Source organism: Entamoeba invadens, assembly GCF_000330505.1.
Source record: "Entamoeba invadens IP1 unplaced genomic scaffold scaff_1105074724785, whole genome shotgun sequence".
Lineage (NCBI taxonomy): Eukaryota > Evosea > Mastigamoebida > Endamoebidae > Entamoeba > Entamoeba invadens.
The window spans coordinates 206,250-224,908 of record NW_004191902.1 but is presented as its reverse complement, the minus strand read 5'-3'; the positions used below and the strand labels follow the sequence as shown (position 1 = coordinate 224,908).

General features: G+C 35.6%; 8 protein-coding genes across 8 annotated transcripts; 6 read left to right on the top strand and 2 right to left on the bottom strand.

Annotated features, from left to right (window-relative positions):
• Positions 1-146: 146 nt before the first annotated feature.
• Positions 147-2,309, bottom strand: EIN_162490 (hypothetical protein; the record flags this gene model as incomplete). Its single annotated transcript, XM_004185903.1, has 3 exons — positions 147-1,725; positions 1,845-2,059; positions 2,151-2,309. The coding sequence occupies 3 exons, from the start codon at positions 2,307-2,309 to the stop codon at positions 147-149; spliced, it is 1,953 nt and encodes a 650-aa protein (XP_004185951.1).
• Positions 2,310-2,477: 168 nt separating this feature from the next.
• Positions 2,478-3,830, top strand: EIN_162480 (serine/threonine protein phosphatase 4 catalytic subunit, putative; the record flags this gene model as incomplete). The annotated part of the gene is made up of 4 exons (XM_004185902.1): positions 2,478-2,636; positions 2,851-3,213; positions 3,363-3,710; positions 3,759-3,830. The coding sequence occupies 4 exons, from the start codon at positions 2,478-2,480 to the stop codon at positions 3,828-3,830; spliced, it is 942 nt and encodes a 313-aa protein (XP_004185950.1).
• An 83-nt stretch (positions 3,831-3,913) lies between these two features.
• On the top strand, positions 3,914-4,435 carry EIN_162470 (hypothetical protein; the record flags this gene model as incomplete). The annotated part of the gene is made up of 1 exon (XM_004185901.1): positions 3,914-4,435. The coding sequence occupies one exon, from the start codon at positions 3,914-3,916 to the stop codon at positions 4,433-4,435; it is 522 nt and encodes a 173-aa protein (XP_004185949.1).
• A 147-nt stretch (positions 4,436-4,582) lies between these two features.
• On the top strand, positions 4,583-7,312 carry EIN_162460 (hypothetical protein; the record flags this gene model as incomplete). The annotated part of the gene is made up of 1 exon (XM_004185900.1): positions 4,583-7,312. The coding sequence occupies one exon, from the start codon at positions 4,583-4,585 to the stop codon at positions 7,310-7,312; it is 2,730 nt and encodes a 909-aa protein (XP_004185948.1).
• Positions 7,313-7,555: 243 nt separating this feature from the next.
• EIN_162450 (cyclin-dependent kinase C-1, putative) lies at positions 7,556-8,849 on the top strand (the record flags this gene model as incomplete). Its single annotated transcript, XM_004185899.1, has 2 exons — positions 7,556-7,982; positions 8,266-8,849. 2 exons carry the CDS (start codon positions 7,556-7,558, stop codon positions 8,847-8,849), a joined length of 1,011 nt encoding a protein of 336 aa, XP_004185947.1.
• Positions 8,850-9,574: 725 nt separating this feature from the next.
• On the top strand, positions 9,575-12,955 carry EIN_162440 (DNA polymerase, putative; the record flags this gene model as incomplete). Its single annotated transcript, XM_004185898.1, has 1 exon — positions 9,575-12,955. One exon carries the CDS (start codon positions 9,575-9,577, stop codon positions 12,953-12,955), a length of 3,381 nt encoding a protein of 1,126 aa, XP_004185946.1.
• A 1,006-nt stretch (positions 12,956-13,961) lies between these two features.
• On the bottom strand, positions 13,962-14,648 carry EIN_162430 (hypothetical protein; the record flags this gene model as incomplete). The annotated part of the gene is made up of 1 exon (XM_004185897.1): positions 13,962-14,648. One exon carries the CDS (start codon positions 14,646-14,648, stop codon positions 13,962-13,964), a length of 687 nt encoding a protein of 228 aa, XP_004185945.1.
• Positions 14,649-17,789: 3,141 nt separating this feature from the next.
• EIN_162420 (cylicin-2, putative) lies at positions 17,790-18,659 on the top strand (the record flags this gene model as incomplete). The annotated part of the gene is made up of 1 exon (XM_004185896.1): positions 17,790-18,659. A coding segment is annotated over one exon (870 nt), but the record flags the coding sequence as incomplete, so codon positions are not given.

The window sequence follows — 18,659 nt, the reverse complement described above, 5'->3', positions numbered from 1 at the left end:
AACATTGTTATTTTTAAAACTATATAATAGTACAGTATTTAATTGTGATATAGCATATTAATAGTATAGTTAATAATTCTATATATTATTAATACCGTAAAAATGTTTTCAAAAAAACCAGTTTTTAATTAAATTATACTAATCATTTACTCCTCCTCTGCCAACAATTTCATCAAGAAATTTCTGTTTTCCCCATTTCCCGAATTATCGAGGATCAAATTGCTCAAAATTTCCTCAACAATATTTTGTTGGACTTCTTTGTTATTTCTCTTCAAGATTTTCATAAAAGTATCAGTATCGTTTTGCAAAAGTAAAAACGTCAACGTTTTGAGATAAGCCTCAAACCACCAATTTTGGTCGTAGCCGAAAACCGAATTATCCCGAATGACGTCAATCACGTTCATCATCTTTTCAAAGTGGACGACACTTCGTTCTTGTGATTGTGGGAAGAAATTTGTTTTAGAAAATGTTTTAGTTTTGTTCAAAATGTTATCGACGCCATAGAGAACTAAATATAACACGGAGATCACGTGTTTTTGATCATCTGATAATTCACTTTGCGAAAACGAAGAAAGAAAAGTCGTGTAAATGTGCGAAACGATGTGTGTTGCCTGTTGCCTGTCGAATCCGACTTTTTTGAGTTGAGAGACAAATAACAAAATCTGGCTGGGATCTTTCAAAAATGTTTTTCGGCAGATTGCGCCCAGTTTCTCAAATCTCATTAATCCGAGTTCTCGTTGTGCCTTTTGTGAGACAACAACCGTTTCGCCAAAAGTAATATATAGTTCTTTTTCTATAAGTTTAGTTTCGTCCCCATGCGCCTCGACTTTCTCAAGGAAATTATTTAAGTTAGTTGTTAGTATTTGAATAGTACAAGTATAAGTCATTTTTTCTTTTTTCATGCGGTCCACCGTTAAGTCAACAAAATGTTTTTCACGGGGAAGACACATGAACAGCGTCACACTCTGCATTTCACTCAAAAACGTGTCAACAAAATGACGTGGCACCTTCCATAACTTTTTCAGCGTTTCTGCGAACGAAGCGTCGATTGCTTCGATCATCGGGATTTTTTTGCTTGAGATGACTAAGACTTTCGTTGTCGGAACGATTTGATAGAAAAAGTGATTCGTGGTGTCATAGAGGCCAAGATTCGTTTCGTTCCGCCACGGGATGATTGTTGAGGGATTGAATTTCCCTTCAATCTTCGTTTGTCCTATTGCGCTTTTCGTTTTGAGTGAGAAGTACGAAACGAGGTCATGTGTTAGTGTGATGATGACGTCATTATCTACAAAAAGTGAGAACCTCTCATTTGGGAGATTGAATTTGCAGTCGATTTTGATAGGCATAGGCAGAGCAAATGTGGTGTTTAAAATGTACACGTCACCATTTGGTTGAATAGCGACGAGATCGTTATATCTTTGCAGTAAATAAATTTGATGTGAGTTATGAATAAAAGGGATATCTTGTAATACATTGAGCGCCATATCATAAACAGAATAGTTACTTTTATCTTTCGAAACTATTTTTAAAGCTACCAACGAGCTCCCCAATTTTTTTAAATGAAGTATTGGCCCGGAAACTAAGATCTCGACCGGGGGTTCACTGATCACTTTAAATGTACACATCTGCGTTCTATCACATTCATCCCCCAATGTGTTGAGATAAACAATGTTGTAATTGATCCTGTAAATCACTTGGGATTCCTTAAACGAGATGAAGATAACGCTGAAGGTTAGAATCCTCTTAAACTCTTCCAAACTATTTTACTGTTCTATTAATAAACTATATAATATAGTACATCATTCTCGATCGCCTCAAACGAGTCATATCCACAAAACACAAACAAGTCCGTCGGGTGGTGGTAGACAAAAAGTTCGTCAGTCTTCTTGAAAGGGATGTTGAGTATGATCTTCGACTGCGCCGAAAAGATTTGGTCATTTGCCAAAATATTGAAGACAAGTCTTTTGTCCTCTCCACTTCGTATGACAACTCCATGTTGTTTGTCAAACAGAACAAATTTCGTCGCGGTCGTCAGCTGGTCCAACCGGAGCAACGCGCCCTATGGGTGACTCCCTTCACTCCACAAAACTGTATTATAAATATAGTACATTTAACTATTAATATACTATACTCTGCGTCAAGAGACAAACGTTACTTTTGAAGGTTAAAATGCAGTCGTTGTCGAGCCGAATGAGAACGGATGGAGGCGTGAAAATGATTTGTTTAATATCGTTCTTAGCAATAGTATCAGTTAAAGCTTTGTTATTAGAGAAGAGTGGAATAGGCTTGAAAGTGTAACCTTTCATCATCTTTTTGAGTTTCCTTTTTTCTTCTCCACAAAACCGAAAAAAATTGTATTAATAAAATCTTAGATGGAGTCATAGTGATTCGAGTATAAAAAGGACTAAGATTTTGAAAATTGATGCGGAACGACGGGATATGAAGAAGAAAAAGAAACTGAAAATTAAAAAGAAAATATGAGTGGCATCGACAAGTACTTGGAACAACTCTGGCAAGGCGATTTCGTCACTGAACAAATATTTAAAGAAGTTTTCTACCCAAAAGCAAAGGAAGTGTTATTAGCAGAAAAGAACGTCGTTTCAATTGCTCTTCCCGTCACCATTTGTGGCGATTTGGTTTGTGTTTTTTTCACTTTGCTTAAAATAAACTATATTCTATAATATTATAATATTATAACTTTATATTATTCTTATATTATTATAATTATATTATTAATATATTATTATTATAATATTATATTATTATATATATAATAATTATATTCTATATTCTAAACTATTCAATCAAAAATGTAGTATAATTATACTATAATTATAGAATAACAGTGAGCACGGCCAATTTCCCGATTTGTTAGAGCTTTTTAGAGTCGGAGGAAGAGTCCCAGAGACAAACTACATCTTCATGGGCGACTTTGTCGACCGCGGGGTTAACGGGATCGAAGTCTTCCAACTCCTCCTGGCACTCAAAATACGATACCCCAAACGAATCACTTTATTACGTGGAAACCATGAAACGCGACAGATCTCACAGACATATGGCTTCTATGAGGAATGCCTCAAAAAATTTGGGAGTCCTGAGATGTGGAAAATGTGTTGCGACTTGTTTGATATGCTTTCGCTCTCTGCTGTCATCGACGGGAAGATCGTATGTGTCCATGGTGGGCTTTCCCCCGAGATCAAAACTATTGACGACGTTTGTTAGTATATTTATTATTAAGATATAGTATAACATTTTTACTATTATATATAGTATTAAATAGTATTATTTAATACTATATCGTCGACGAGTGATTAATAGTAAATTATACTATATTATACTATACATTAATTAGTAACGAGTAGATTGCTAAATTAGACCGACTGCACGAAGCCCCTGCGAGCGGATCGATGTGCGACTTGATGTGGTCCGACCCTGATAATGACGTTGAGACGTGGAAACCATCGATTCGAGGAGCTGGATATCTCTTTGGACAAAAAGCGGTTGACGAATTTCTGCTGGTGAACAAATTGGACTTTGTGGCGAGAGCCCATCAAATAGTGATGGAGGGATTTGAATGGAAGTTGAATAATAAAGTCTGCACAGTATGGTCTGCACCGAATTATTGTTATAGATGCGGGAATAGAGCGTCAGTGCTTCAGTTGGACGATACGTGTAATCAAACATTTATGTTATTTGATGCGGCACCGGAAGTTTGTTGGGTTCTAAATGTATAGAATAACAGAGGAAGTAATTAATAGAGCGAAAGAAATAGAACGGCACACCAGGCTTCATCCAAAATGTTTTCGGTATTCAATTCCTTTGTCGACTAATTTTTATTGTTTTTTGAAATGTTATTAGACATGACTCAATAAGTACTTGTTTGGATGCATCTCGAATAAGTAATAATAATTGAATGGAAATTAGAACAGAACAACAAGAAGACTACCCACAAATATACGAAATTGTAAAAAACGCGTTCGCACATGCGGAACACACCTGCGGAAGGGAACAAGACATTATTAACGATATCAGAAAATCAGAGAATTATATCAAAGAATTATCTGTTGTCGCAACAGAAAACTCAAAAATAGTGGGATATGCCATCGCAAGTAAAATGTGGATCACTGACGGAGAGAATAAAGTGGAGAGTTTAGTCCTTGGGCCGGTTGCAACCACACGCGAAAAACAGAGAAAAGGAATAGCATCTGCACTAGTGAGAGAGCTCATCAAAAGAGCTAAGGAAATGAAATTTCCACACATCACTGTATTTGGAGACACCCATTTGTATTCCAGATTTGGATTCGTTCAGTCAATCGACTATGATGTGCACTCATTTTTCGAGTGCGATCCGAAGCTCTGTATGATCATGGAATTGACAAAAGACGGTTTGAAAGGGGTTAGAGGCATTATTTCGTACCCCCCTTATTTCCAATAATTAAATCATTTTTTTTTATTGGAGTATCTTTAGAATGGATTAATATAATATAATGTCTAATACAGTGATACAATGAATTTAAAAAAAATCATACACAAACCTCAAGCTTTTTGAACTTCAAAAAGAGCAAAACTTCAAAACACACCAATGAACACCGAAAATATGAAACTTTTTCTTGAAAAGATCAAGAGTGACCCTTCACGGTTGGCCACTTACTGTGACATGTTTGTCAACTCCGTGCCCCAGTCGAACAACTCTTTCAAATCATTCCACCTTCCTGTGACATTGAACATCAATGGCGTGAGCGTCCCATACACTGTTGACACCAGTCTTTCCGTTCATGACTTTCTTGAAACAATCTCTTCACAGTTCTCTGTTCCAGGCAATTTGTATATTGGATTTCCAGATTTGATTGACAAGATCTTTCATTCGCGAAAGATCAGTAATTTTGTGTTATTCCCAAAGCAAACAATTACAGTGAAAAGTGTGCCGCCAGTACCACCAACAATCCCACGAGAGTGCACCACCGACTTCCCATGGGAAATGTTCTTTGTGGTGTTTGGAGAGTTACTCGAAAAGAAGGTGGCTGGGATGCCCAACCAACTTCTCCGAGTCCTTTCCAACATCCCTTCCCCTCTTTTTTCCTTCCCTTTCAATGCCACCGTTCCGACCCTCCTCGCAATCTTTTTCTCTCATTTTGAGTACCGAGTGCTCAAAATCGCCCACAATCAACTTGTCCAGGCTCTTGACTTTTGCCTCACTCAAGAGGATCCAACAGTCCGACTGAGAACGGTGATTGCCGTTTTGAAATTATGCGTTTTCAATGACGTCAAATTGAGTGGTGATGAGATTGCAAAGGTGGAACGAGCGGTTGTAGATAAGGCGGTTTTTTGCTATCTTGGATGTTGTGCAGAGAAAGAGACAAGGACTGACAACAAAGCAAAGAAACTTTCTGTTGTCGATAGAAACGCGTTTGAGGTGATCGGGTTGGCCCAAAGTGGCCTTGAAATGAGTTTGGAAGATGTGTCTCTTGTAGTCAATGACATCTTAAAGGGACTTAAGTCGGGGATTAACACTGTTGTTAAACTCACCGACTTTTTCGATACTCCTCTTTCGTTTACTATGAATGAAAACGGCGCTTTCGATGAAGACCTTAACACATACGCATTACTCTATTTACTCAACGAGATTACTACTAAGTTTGGGTTTAAGGTTGTCACACAGAAGTTGTGTATGTTACTCTGTTCATACGTTTTACCGCAATACGGCAGTATAGAAGAGAATACTGTGGTGATGTTGGGACCGCAAAGTATCAACTTGGTCTACTCGATACTGGGAAAGTCAGAACGAGTCAAAAAAGTCATTGGCGACTCTGTGGTTAAATCCGTGAACATCCAGACGAAATTGGGGAAGGTCGAATTGTCGTATCACTCGACAGCGTCGAGCGACGATAAGAAAATCACAAACGCCATTTTCATTGTGGCATCACTGTTGAAAGAAGGAGAAACCTCCTGTCCACTTGCGAAAACGAGTGAGGTGTTCTCAAGATTTCCACCACGGTCTGTTGATGTTTCAGAACTTGTGTCACTGTTATTAATGAGCGAAAACGGGGTAGTGCTGCTTGCAAAGAAGAACGGCATTTCAATGTGCGAGTTGAACTTCACACCAATCGATGAGCCTAAGATCGTGATCAACGAAATTTGCAAAACGTTTATTGGAAAGGTTTTCACGTACGAACAGAACACCGAGATTTATGCAACAACAAAACGGCCAATGCACTTTGAAGTTAAAGATGAATACAACGAATTTGGAAAACGCTTTGTGCTGAAGGCGTTAATCACAAACGACAACATCGCCTTTATCAGAAATGGAAACAACTGGTTTACTGTTGTTGGCGGTGCTTTACAATTGGTACCCCCAAAATTACTTGTCAAAATGAAAAACGAGGCGAAGTTTTCTGATGTTTTTTTGTCATACGAAGAATACACAAGAGACAACACATCCCATAAAAAGAGTGTTGAAGTACTTCAAGAGGATATTGGAGATGTTATTGTGAGGACAAGCTCTCATGCAATTCAATTTTTGTGCGTGGAGGAAAAAACAAAGTTACTTGATTCACTGATTAAAAGGTACAACGACTTGATAGAGTCCAGTGTGTATTTGACGGTCATTGAGTCGTTCACAAAGGACGATCCGTTTATGGTGATTCAGAATTTGGTGTGCGACGAGTTTGTTGATTTCATGAAGACGGGAGAGACGTCGAGTCAAATTCAGGAAAGCTTGATTAATGTTGTGTATAACGTGCTGAAAGTGATTGAGAATGAAGACCAGTTGGAAGCGGTTTTGGCGCTGGTCTTTTCAAAGGATCCGAGTGCGGGACTTTTGAAATTATGTTTGAAAGCGATAAATGTGAGTGGAGTGAAGCAATATCTTGTGTGCAAATTGGGGGAGTTCTTCCAATTCAAAGGGGAGTGCAAAAAAGAGTTGTGCGAAATTATTAAACAAATGAAAGGGGAGATTGCCCAAATGAAAGAGTTGTATAAAGCAAATGTTGAGTTCATCCGAAGTTTGAAGGAAGACATACCCGACGAGGCGCGACTTATATTGGGGAAAGTGGGGAACGATGAGGAAAGGACGTGTTTAGTATCTCCAAGTCGATTTATGATGTTAACAGACGAACAGAAATTTGAATTTTTCAAGGAAGTTGATTTGAGTGAGCCGAGTATGGAACAACTGAAAATTATCCAACAGTACAAAAAAGATTTGGTTGAGCCAGGCAAAGAGTTGTTGGACAAGTTTGACCAGATCAATGCGATTTTCAAGACCAAATTTGCTGATGTAAAGTTTTATGATGACTGTTTTGACATTGTTTGTTAATTTTTCTCTTTGTTATGTATAATTTGTTCTTTTGTTTTATTCATTACAAGTGCAATTGGAATGACGAATAGTTCTTTGAGACTGTGAATGGTGAAAAGGAAGTGAACGACGTAATTTAATTCACCTTTTCTTTTGAAGAACACATACAAATAGATAGTAAAACAACTATAAAATAATAGTAATAAAAAGTGATAGTATTGTAATAAACAATAAAAACAAAAAAGATGAACGGAATAATCAGAAATGAAGGACGTCCAGGGAGTGAGGGTTTTTCGAGATTATACCGTGGACGACCAAATTGGGTATGGTGCGTACGCAACGGTTTTTCGAGCAACACGACAGAGCGACAAGAAAATGGTTGCAATCAAAGAACTGAAAACGACGACAGAGAATGAAGGCTTTTCCCTCACTTCCCTTCGAGAGATTCAACTTCTCCAACAAATCAAACACAAAAACATCGTTGAAATTCTCGAGATAATCGCTGATGAGAATTTTGAGAAAAAGAACACGCCCGTCTCCATCGTTTTTGAGTATATGCCCCACGACCTTTCAACTTTAATAAAATATGGAAAACCTTTAGAAGACGAAGAAATGAAGTGTTATATGGTACAGATATTGACTGCATTGCAATTTTTACATTCAATCAGTGTTTTACATCGCGATGTCAAGAGTTTGTCGTACTATTATAATATAATAATAATATAGTACGAGTATACTATAATTATATAGTATAATAATATAGTATATTATACTATAATTAAATAATATATTATAATAGTTATATATAGTATATTATACTATAATTAAATAAGATATAGTATATATTATAGTATAGTATATAGTATATATTATTATATAAATTATACTATGAATATATTGTAAATGTTATTATACTGATATACTATACATATTATAGTAAAATGATAATAAATAGAATTAGAAATAATAGATAGCGAGTAACGTACTTATTACGGAAGACAATATAGTGAAATTGGCGGACTTTGGCCTGTCGCGACACGAAGACGAAGTTGGGACATACACACCTAAAATGTGTACATCGTTTTATAGACCGCCTGAGTTGTTTTTAGGAGAAGAACGGTACGACTCGTCAGTAGATATGTGGAGTGTGGGGTGTGTCTTTGCGGAGATGGTGAAGAGAGAACCCATATTTAAAGGGCGAGATGATATTGAAGTTCTTAATAACATTTGGGATTTATTGGGAACCCCTCAAGAGACCGAATGGCCCGAGTTCAAAAATATGAAAGTCTTTAAGACCCTCCGGATGCCGTCGGAACGAGAATGCATCTTCCAAACAAAATTTCGAAGTATTAATTGTGGTCTTCTCGAATTACTCGAAAAACTGCTTGCGCTCAACCCCCGGAAAAGAATAACAGCAAGTGACGCACTGAAAGATAAGTATTTTACTTGTCAACCGCTTCCTCTTCTCCCTGAAAAGTTTGTTAATAGTTTAGTAATAATATTGTATAATTCAGTATGGTATTTTATTATTAGTAATAAGTATTATATTAGTAATTAGTATTAATTAGTTTTACTTGTAATTATAACTATACATCTATTCTACTAGAATATGTAATAATTATACTATATATATAGTATAATCAATTGTTAGTACCATTAATTAATATTATTGTTATTATTACTATTATTACTATATTCTAGAGTATAGTAATAATAAACCATTAATATAAGAAATGTCTTACGAGGAGGATGGCGAAGATACCAAGTACTATCGAACAGAAAATGAAAAAGAGTATAGAGAAGGAGAGAGCTAGAAGCCACAGCCGAGAAAGGGACAGAGAAAGAGACCGCGATAGAAGAGATGATAGAGACGGAGATTATAGAAGAAGGGATGACAGAGGAAGAAATAATAATTCAAGGCCTAGAAGATATCCAAAAAGAGGAAGGGGAGCAAGTCATAGAGACAGATTTGAAAATTAAGTTAAGAGAAGCATTGAATTGAATGGTGTAAATTCATTGGGTTGAATAACATTTTAAATAACATTTTTTGTTTTAAACATTTCAATGTTTTTTGTTATATAAAACATTTTAATAACATTTTAATAAAAACTGTAAAATAAAATTGAGGTTTTTGAATTCACGAAAAAAAGATCCTTTCAATTCAACACTTCATGATAATCAAAAAATACAATCTCACTTTTTGATTGTAGAAAAAAAAGAGAAGCTATAAATAATAGTAGTAAAATTAAAAAAGAATTATTTCAACTAAAAAAGAGAAAAAAAATGAGTAGGAAGAGGAACGAGAGTATTGATGATGCGCTGAATCAGTACGAAAAAGCAAGAGAGGGGAAGCTTGACATGATGGAGCTGGAAAGCGCCAAAGTGCAGGCAGACGGGTATGCTGATGTTGATGACGAAGACATAGCCGATATCAAAAAAAGGAAGAAAACGACGAAAGAAATTGACGAAGAAGAAGGTGACCAACGGGTGCAAACGAAATTGGTCATTGAAGAGGTGTTGAAACCACAGGCTTCAACGACATTGGTGAAAGAAGAAGCCGTTGAACACAAAGTTGAAAAAATCGTCAAATTGGTCGACCCGAAATCTGGAAAGGAAGTGAAGCCGAAAGTGATAGTGGGGACAAAAGTGAATAAGGTGAACAAGGAGTTCTACTACTTTGATATCATGCCTGTGCCCGAATCAGTGGGGTCCTTGTTTCTTGTTGGGAAAGTGCTTGAGGGGAGTGTCTACAAGTCGGCGTGCCTGATCATTAAAGGAATCCCAAAAATTTTGTTCTTTGAGCCAAAACCTGACAACAAGGCGGAGGACGTCGTCGGTGAGATCAACGACATCATCACGAAACAAAAGAAGATGAGAAACGCGAAAATGAAAATTGAGACAAAGGAGATGATCATCAATCCGGAGGATAACGGAGAAGACAAAGAAAAAATGATGAAAAAGATCATCCGTGGAGTCAGCGTCGAATTTGTCAACCGAAATGAGAGCGTTGCGGAGAGAGGAAAAACGTATAAAGCGATTCATCAGAAAACATTGACGTCGGAGGAGATTTTGTTGTCGTTGTATAGCATCAAAGGACCGTCGTGGATTTCTATTAAAAATGCGGAGGAAGTGGGAAACGAGTTGTTGAAAAAGAGTTGGGCGTGCAAGGAGTACATTTTGAACTTGGAGGACAAGACCTGCGAGTTGAAAACACTCGAACAGAAGGCGTTTGATCCGCCAATGAATGTGTGTAGTTTGAGCGCCGTTTCTGTGCTGGCGACAAGCGCAAAACAGCCGCAAATGGTGTCGATCGATATCATTAAAAACGTCAACATCACACAACCGATGAAAACATGGAAAGAGGAGATCCAGACGTTTTACATCAGTCAGAAGAACGCGAAGTGTGCGGGGAAGTTCTTTTTGACGTCTGAGGAGGTGGTGAAGCAGATTGGCGACATCTTTCAGATCTACGACATTGACATAGTCATTTCTCACGATTTCATCACTCATGTGCTTCCATTTTTCGATGTGATCAATCGCTCAAGTAAAATTGTTGAATTTTCAACGTTGGGGAGACTGAAACGAACGAAGACTGGCGTCAACTTTTCTAAGAAAGATTTGAAGGAGAAAAACTTTAGCGGAAGGAATTTCATGTCGGGGAGATTACTAGTCGACACGTACGTCTTGTCTAAAGAATATTTGAGAGGAGAAAAAGTCAATGACCTTGATGTGTTAGTTTCGAACTATTTGAAGAAGGAGAGAAAGGAAACCGTCGATTTGACCCTTTCAAGTGCCGAACTGTTTGATTTTATGAACACTCCTGAGGGACTTGAACATATGAGAAAATACCAAGAGGAGAACGTGAAGTTCCAGATGGAGTTGGCGAATAAAATGAATGTCATTGCAATGACAAAAGTCCTCACGAATTTGGCGGGGAACATTTGGTCACATACGCTGAACGGACAGCGGGCGGAACGCGTTGAGTATTTGTTACTTCACGAATTTATGAAGAGGAGAAGTGAGTTTGTGATACCGGACAAGCGGTATTTGGAAGGACAACAACACAAGAAATACGCTGGTGGGTTGGTTTTGGAACCCGTCAAACAGTTCTACAACGACCCGGTGTTGCTGATTGATTTCAAGAGTTTGTACCCGTCGATTATCATGGAATTTGCCGTGTGTTTTACAAATAACACCATCGGTGATAAGAGCGGGAAATGTGTTCTTCCAGAAATCATCTCGAAGTTGGTGAAGAAGAGAAGAGCGCTCGTTGCGGAGATGGAAAAATTGGGGAGTAACGAGGAGAATAAAAAGGCGCAGATGAATACCGAGCAATTGTCTGTGAAGGTCATGACCAATTCCATTTATGGATGTTTGGGGTTTAAGGGCGGACGATTCTACTGCCAGAAAATAGCCGAGTGGATTACAAAGAAAGGAAGGCAGATTTTGACTGCGACATACGAACAAGTGCAAGAATCGGGGTACAGTGTTGTGTATGGAGATACCGACTCGTTGATGGTTAAACCCGAGACAAGAAGTTTGAAAGAAACGTACAAAGTTGGCGAAGAGCTCTGCAAGTTGATCAACAACAAATACACATCACTTGAAATTGAAATTGATGCGGTGTTCTCCAAGCTGTTGTTGTTGAAAAAGAAGAGATACGCTGCGATAATGGTGAACGAGAACGGCGAGACGAAACGAGAGTTGAAAGGACTTGATGTTGTGAGAAGAGAATGGTGTTTATTTAGTAAGGAAATTGGGAACTATTGTATCAACCTCATACTCAAGGACGAAGGAAAAGAAAAGACTCTGCACGACCTTGAGAATTACTTCAAGAAGATTGCAAGCGACTTGCGAGGGGGAAAGGTGGACATTGCAAAACTTGTCATTGTGAAGGGGCTCAGTAAAGATCCCAAAGAATACGCACAGAAGACAATTGAACACGTTTCTGCAGCGCTGAAGTCGACAAAGGAGTACAAGGCGGGAGACCAAGTCAAGTTTGTGATTCGACAAAACCTCGAGAATGAGAATGTTGGAGTTGTCGAGCGAGCTTTGCCACTTGACCAAATTGAAAAGTTTGAACATTTCCAAATCGACTATGAGTACTACCTCGAGAACCAGATTTTTGCGCCCGTTTCGAGAATTTTTGAGGTGTTCAGTGGAATGAACAATAAAATTCGAGAGTGGATTGGGTTGAGGCAGATTCAAAGTTTATTAGTAAAAGCAAGCGGCGAGAGAGGCGGAGGGGTCGAGTTGGAGTGTTTGAAATGCAAAGAGAAGTTTCTATGGGAAGGATATAAAGAAAAGGATATGAAATGCCACTGCGAGAAGTGTAAGAATGTTTTTGAGTCGACGGAGTTGGTGGTCATTTGTAAAGCCGCGATGGATGCGGTGTTCAGTGAGTATCTTGACCAGACTGTGAAATGCACTGAATGTGGAAAAATTGTTAAAAAGAGTGAAATGAACGGAGAGGGGTTTGAGTGTTGTGGAGAGTTTTATGAATTTGCGAAAAACAAGACGGATGTCATGAAAATTCTGACAGATTTTTATGTCGTCACGTCGTATAAACTTAACGGAATGAAGGAAGACTCGGATATTGCGGCAGTACACCGAACTGTCGAGACAATGCTTGACAAACCTTTTTTGCAAAGGGGATATAACTGAGATTATCGAGTGTTATTTTTATTTCAAAGTATTTTTTTTCACATACAGTGGCAATATTTAAGTACTTAATTTGGAATAAACCCACTTAAGTGAGTAAATTTTGGTTTTATTTTTGGAAATAACAAAAAATTAAAAAAACTGAAATTATGTTATAAGATAAAAACATTTTAATAATAACAAATTATTTTTTATTAAGAATAACATTTTAACAACAAAAAACAACAAAGAAAAAAAATAATTAATTGAAATTTATTTCATGACATAAGCAAAATTTGGGCCAGTATATATGTTGACTTGTTCTGATGAAGACTTTATGACTTTTTAAGTACTTTTCAAGTTTAAACACTGTTTTTTAATGCTTTGAGTGGAAAACTTGTCGAATCCGAAATTTATTTGGTATTTAACCAAAAAGTGTACGATTTTTACATTTTTGTGTAAAAAATCACATTTTACGAGTTACATTTTATGTAACTCGTTTTTTTTGGTCTAAATGTTTCTAAAAACCAATTTTCAACAAAAGTTCAAAACTTTGATTTAATAATAACGATTTTGAAATTTAATTTTTTTAAATCAAAAAAAATTTAATCACAACAAGCCTCAAAAGTTACCAATTTGTGTAAAAATAGCAAAGTACATTTTTATCATTAATTTTTTTGATTTTTTCTTATTCTTTTGTATGTCTTCCCCAACTTAACCAATGATTTAAAACTCTTCATTGAATGAACATTGCACAAATAGTCTTTTTCAATTATTTATTCAACAATGATAATCAACAAGTAGATCACTCGAAAATTTATTGTGATTTCTGGTCTTTTCATTTGTTGTGTTTAAAGTATTTTCTTTTGTTGTTTTTGAGTAACAGAAACAAAAAGCTGTAGGTACAGCTAAAAGATTTTGAATTGGTGTGCATTACACTCGTAACTTTAATGAAAAAAACGACTTTTATCACTGTTGTTGTATTCTATGAAGAAGCGAAAAAAGACTTTTTCTCAATTCATCACCCAATTCATTTTGAACTTGATGTATCTTCCATTGTTGTTGTTCGTATTCTTCTCGTTGGAGGTACCATTGAAGCCCTCATTGAAGAAATTGAATCAATTCTGACTGTCTGATTTTGTCTTGGTGGTGGTGGTGGTTGTGTTAAGCCCGTGTTGGAAGAAGCAAATATTGTTGGGAAATACTTATTTACAACTCTTAGTCCTTTTGGATTCACCAAAACTTCCTTTTTGTTGATGTTGTGAGAACTGACCTTAAACTCGAGACCACATTGGCGAAATGCACTAACAACTGTGGGTCTTGATGTGGCTGAATGGTAAGCTTTTAAAACATCACAAATACAAGTAACAAGTCTTTCACCTCTCTGTTGTGGTGTTGCTTCTACAATTTCTTCTTCTAACTCATTGTTTTGACCATCTATTTCTTCGATTAGTTGTTGTGTTTGTGTTTGTTCATTTGATTGGGGTATTACAAAATGTTCAATTTCGGTGTCGTTGTTTGTTAATATACTAAATTCACTTTCAATTGCACCAATATGATTGGCATCAACCATGATATCTTTTTCAATTTCTTCTCGTCTCAGTTCACTGGTTATGAATTCAAAACTTCTTCTCATCTCGTTTTTGCAATAACAAAATATTCCAACGTCAAGTGGTTGGAGTAAATGAGATGTGTGTGGTACTAGTAAAATTATCATTATATTGTTATTTGCACATAATTGCTTTATTTAGTCATTCTTGTGACATGAACAACCATCAATTATCAATGCCGCCTTTTAATTAAACTCACCAATTAAATCTCTCAATTCGTTCTTTTTTTATTACAAAAGGTATAAAATCTTCATTACGCCACTCAATAAAAATCGTAGTATTTATAAACCCATTTATACTATAAAACAAATGCAAATTTGATGGGTCAAACCCATATTCAAACAACTTTGTCTTTACAGTTTTGTTTGGTATTACCATTGCCGGTTTTATAACGTCGCCATTCATCGTAATGCACGCAATCAACGTATTTGTTCCTCCTTTCCTTGGTACACCAACTTTAATTGTTTTTTTCTTTACTCAGAAATTCATCCTTTGAAACATAAACTATTATCGGTTTTTTGTCAGAGTATGTTCACACCCCATCTCATCTTCATTAAATACAAGACTGGGATGTAAACCAACCAATTTAAACAATTCAATTGAAATAAAAGCTTCCAAATCTTTTAATTTTACTTGAATTCTCAAAGAATCATCTGGAATTCCCCAAACAAAATTGAAAACACCAAGCCGATACATGATATATTTGTGGAGTGTGATACCATTACATTTTATTTTCAATTCATTTACACAATATTCAAAAACGGAAAAACTGGTCACAGCTTCATTATCATGTCGTTTGGAATTTATAAAGTTTTATTATCAATTCTTTATTATCTCTTATTTCACTCGGTCTTCCCTCTCTTCTATTAGTTTCAGCTCTAAAAGAATGTATTTCTTTTTTGTTCAGAAAGAACAACTTTATTTATGTTAAACAACAGACACGTTCTATTTTCAAATATATGTTCTTGTAAACACAAATTTAAACACAATCCTATTTGCTCATTTCTAGATAAACATTCAAAAGTCGGGTTTGTGTTTTTTAATAACTCCAATAACTTTAGAGCTTGTTGTTCTTTAAGCTTATCTGTCTTTTTCCTTTTTCGTTTAATGTTTGTCAACATCATGCCACAAGTTAAACCATTCATTGAAACAAGTTAAATGAAAATTGAAAAACATTAAAGATTTAATTTGTTTATTAGAACATATTTTGGTTTTGTCGTGGTTGCAGTCAACTACTTTGAACGACTAATGATTCAAATTATCTTATTTCTTTACTGTATTTATTGTTATTTGTTTGTTTTTGTCTGAATTCTTTTCTTTATTTATTCATTTGTTTATGTTTTTTTATATTTCTATTATCTTTTTTTGAATCTTAACAACAACTGTTATGAAATATTTTTAAATGTTATTTGTTCGAAAACAATCATTGAAATAATGTGCACAAAAAGACCACAAATTCAATCCGGCTTTTATTTTAAAGCTTGACTATTGTGCTTGTTATTGTTCTTTTTTCACTTTTTGAACCTTTTTTGAGCTTCTTTTTGTCAAAAGAAAATACTTTTCGAAACGAATTTTGTAAAACAAAAGCTATATTTTAAGTTTATTTTAATTAAAATGAAAACCCATTTCAAATATTTTTTTTCTTCTCGAGCAAACTTGACTTTTTTCTCAAAAAACAAAGAAAAGACCCAATCAAACCCATTTTCCTATTTATAAAGGGTGGTACTTAAGTTTTTTCTATTTTGGCTTAAAGTTCAACCAAAGTTTCACAAAATTTACTTAAGTGGGTTTATACCACCACTGTATATTTTTACATTTGAATTTCATTTCAAAATTGGGACAATCCTTTCCCACCCTCACCCAGTTTACCAAAATAAAATATTTGCCGCGAGTGTTTTTTGAAGGAAGTCCACTTTTCAGCCACTGTTTGTGCGTCCCCATGTCACCCACTTTCCTTGTCCGTACTGTGTGGACGCGGATGTGGTTCCACCCCGCTTGCGGGGGGTCAGGGGGTATCCGCGCCAAGGGAGGACTTGGAAAGTGGGTGAAACGGTGCACAAACAGACTGTTTGAGTGCGTCTTCAGAGCCTTCTTTTCAATGCTCCGTCTTTCTCGGTTTCCACTGACTCGAGGTGACTTTTCGGCATTTTTTGAATTCGGGAACCAGACCTAATGTCATCCAAAACGCCCATTTACTATAATTATAATTAAAATATTATTAAAAATAGTAAACAAATTCTATATTTAGACTGGGCGAAAATGGGAAAAGACTGCCCCAATAAATTCATTTTTTTTATAGTATAAATTATTATCATTTTTACTTATTATAAAAATGATATGAACAAAATAATTAAAGAATTTGATCTTATACAAAACTATAAATTGTTGTACTTTTACCATTATTTGTATTTATTTATAATCAATACAACAGTTTTAATAAAAAATACTATAAATATCATAAAATTATAATAAACGAAAGTCAAATAACAACCAAGTCAGTAGTTTCAAGTCTACACTTTTTTAGGAGAAACGAAACAAAACAAGTAAATTAAAGACTGAACACATCCAAACTTACTGTTTAAATGACATCAAGAATTGTAATTTAAATGTTGAACTGGTTAGTAAAAAACAATGAAAGAAATAGTCTCACTTGCAGAACTCGACAGCGTCTTTGCACAACACCAAAAAGTTGTTTTAAAATTCTTTGCGACATGGTGTGGAGCTTGTCAGTCAGTCGAAGGAATAGCTCTTGAAGTAGAAAAGGAAGAACCTACCATTTTCTTTGTTTCTATCAATGTAGACAAGGCGAGAGACATTTGCCATAAATATGAAATCGAAAAGATGCCAACTTTCGTTTACTTTGTCGAAGGATCTAAGAAAGCGGAATATACCGGAACTATAAAAGAAAACATCAAAAAGATGTTCATTTAATTCACATCTTTTTTCTATCGGTTATTAGTTTATTACTATTAAAAGTATAATTCATTTCCTACATCAGACTTGTAATTAACAATGTTTATTTTATAATTAATTTTTTTTATTAATATCATATATTATATATAATATATAATATAATAAAATCATGTTAATTTTGTTAATATATAATACCTCGTTAATATATTGTTTTTTGGAGCACAAAAATTGATAGAGTTATTTTAATAGTTACATTATAGTAAAACTAATCAAAGAGACAAAAGTATGAAGCATGACATGCGGAGATAAGAAGGGTTTGTACTGATAAAAATCAAATGGCCGAAGAAGAAATTCAAGTTGAAGACAAGATTGCTGAAAAAGAGCGGAAAAAAATTGAAAAACGAAAGCAGAGAGAAGAAGAAGAGAAGGCGAAGTTGGAGTCGATGACAGAGGAAGAGAGAGAGGCGTATTTAAAGAGAATTGAAAAGTTAAAACAACAAGAAGAGAAAGAAAGTAAAAAAGAACACGTTGAGGGGAGTAAAAAACCACATAAAGTGATTGCAGAGGATGGACCGAAAAAAGTAAAAAAATCAAAACCTCAAGCGCCACAAACAGCTTTTCAGTTGCATAAAGCAGATCCAGAACTTGGAAATAAACCATGGAAAGAACTAACCGCAGAACAAAAACAAAAATTTTTGGAGATAGAAAAAAAGAAAAAAGAAGAATACGAAGAAGAACTGAAAGAATTTAAAGAAACACAGGAAGTCCTTAACCGCGCCGCAGAAAAGAAAAAAGCGAAAAAAGTCGTCAAAAATAAAAAAAATAAAAAAGACGATGAGGAAAATTCAGACGACGATAATTCTGAGGAAAAAACTGAGGAGAAAGCAAAAGTCGCGAAAAAAACGACAAAAAAAACAGCAAAAAAGAAAAACAAAAAGAAAAACAAAAAAGAGGAGAACTCCAGCGACGACGACAAAGAAAAGGAATTCGATCTGGAAAAACTCGCCGAGGAAGAAAAAAAAAGCCAACCGAAGAAAAAAGAAAAAATCATCGAAATTGCCGCAATCACAAAAAAATCTGAGACAATGACAGAAGAAGATGATTTCATGTTGGCGTATAGCAGAATGCAAAAAAATAAAATTGGAGGAGATGGCGTGATCGATTTGGACGAAATCATCGCAAAGTCAACAGTAAAGGAAAAGGAA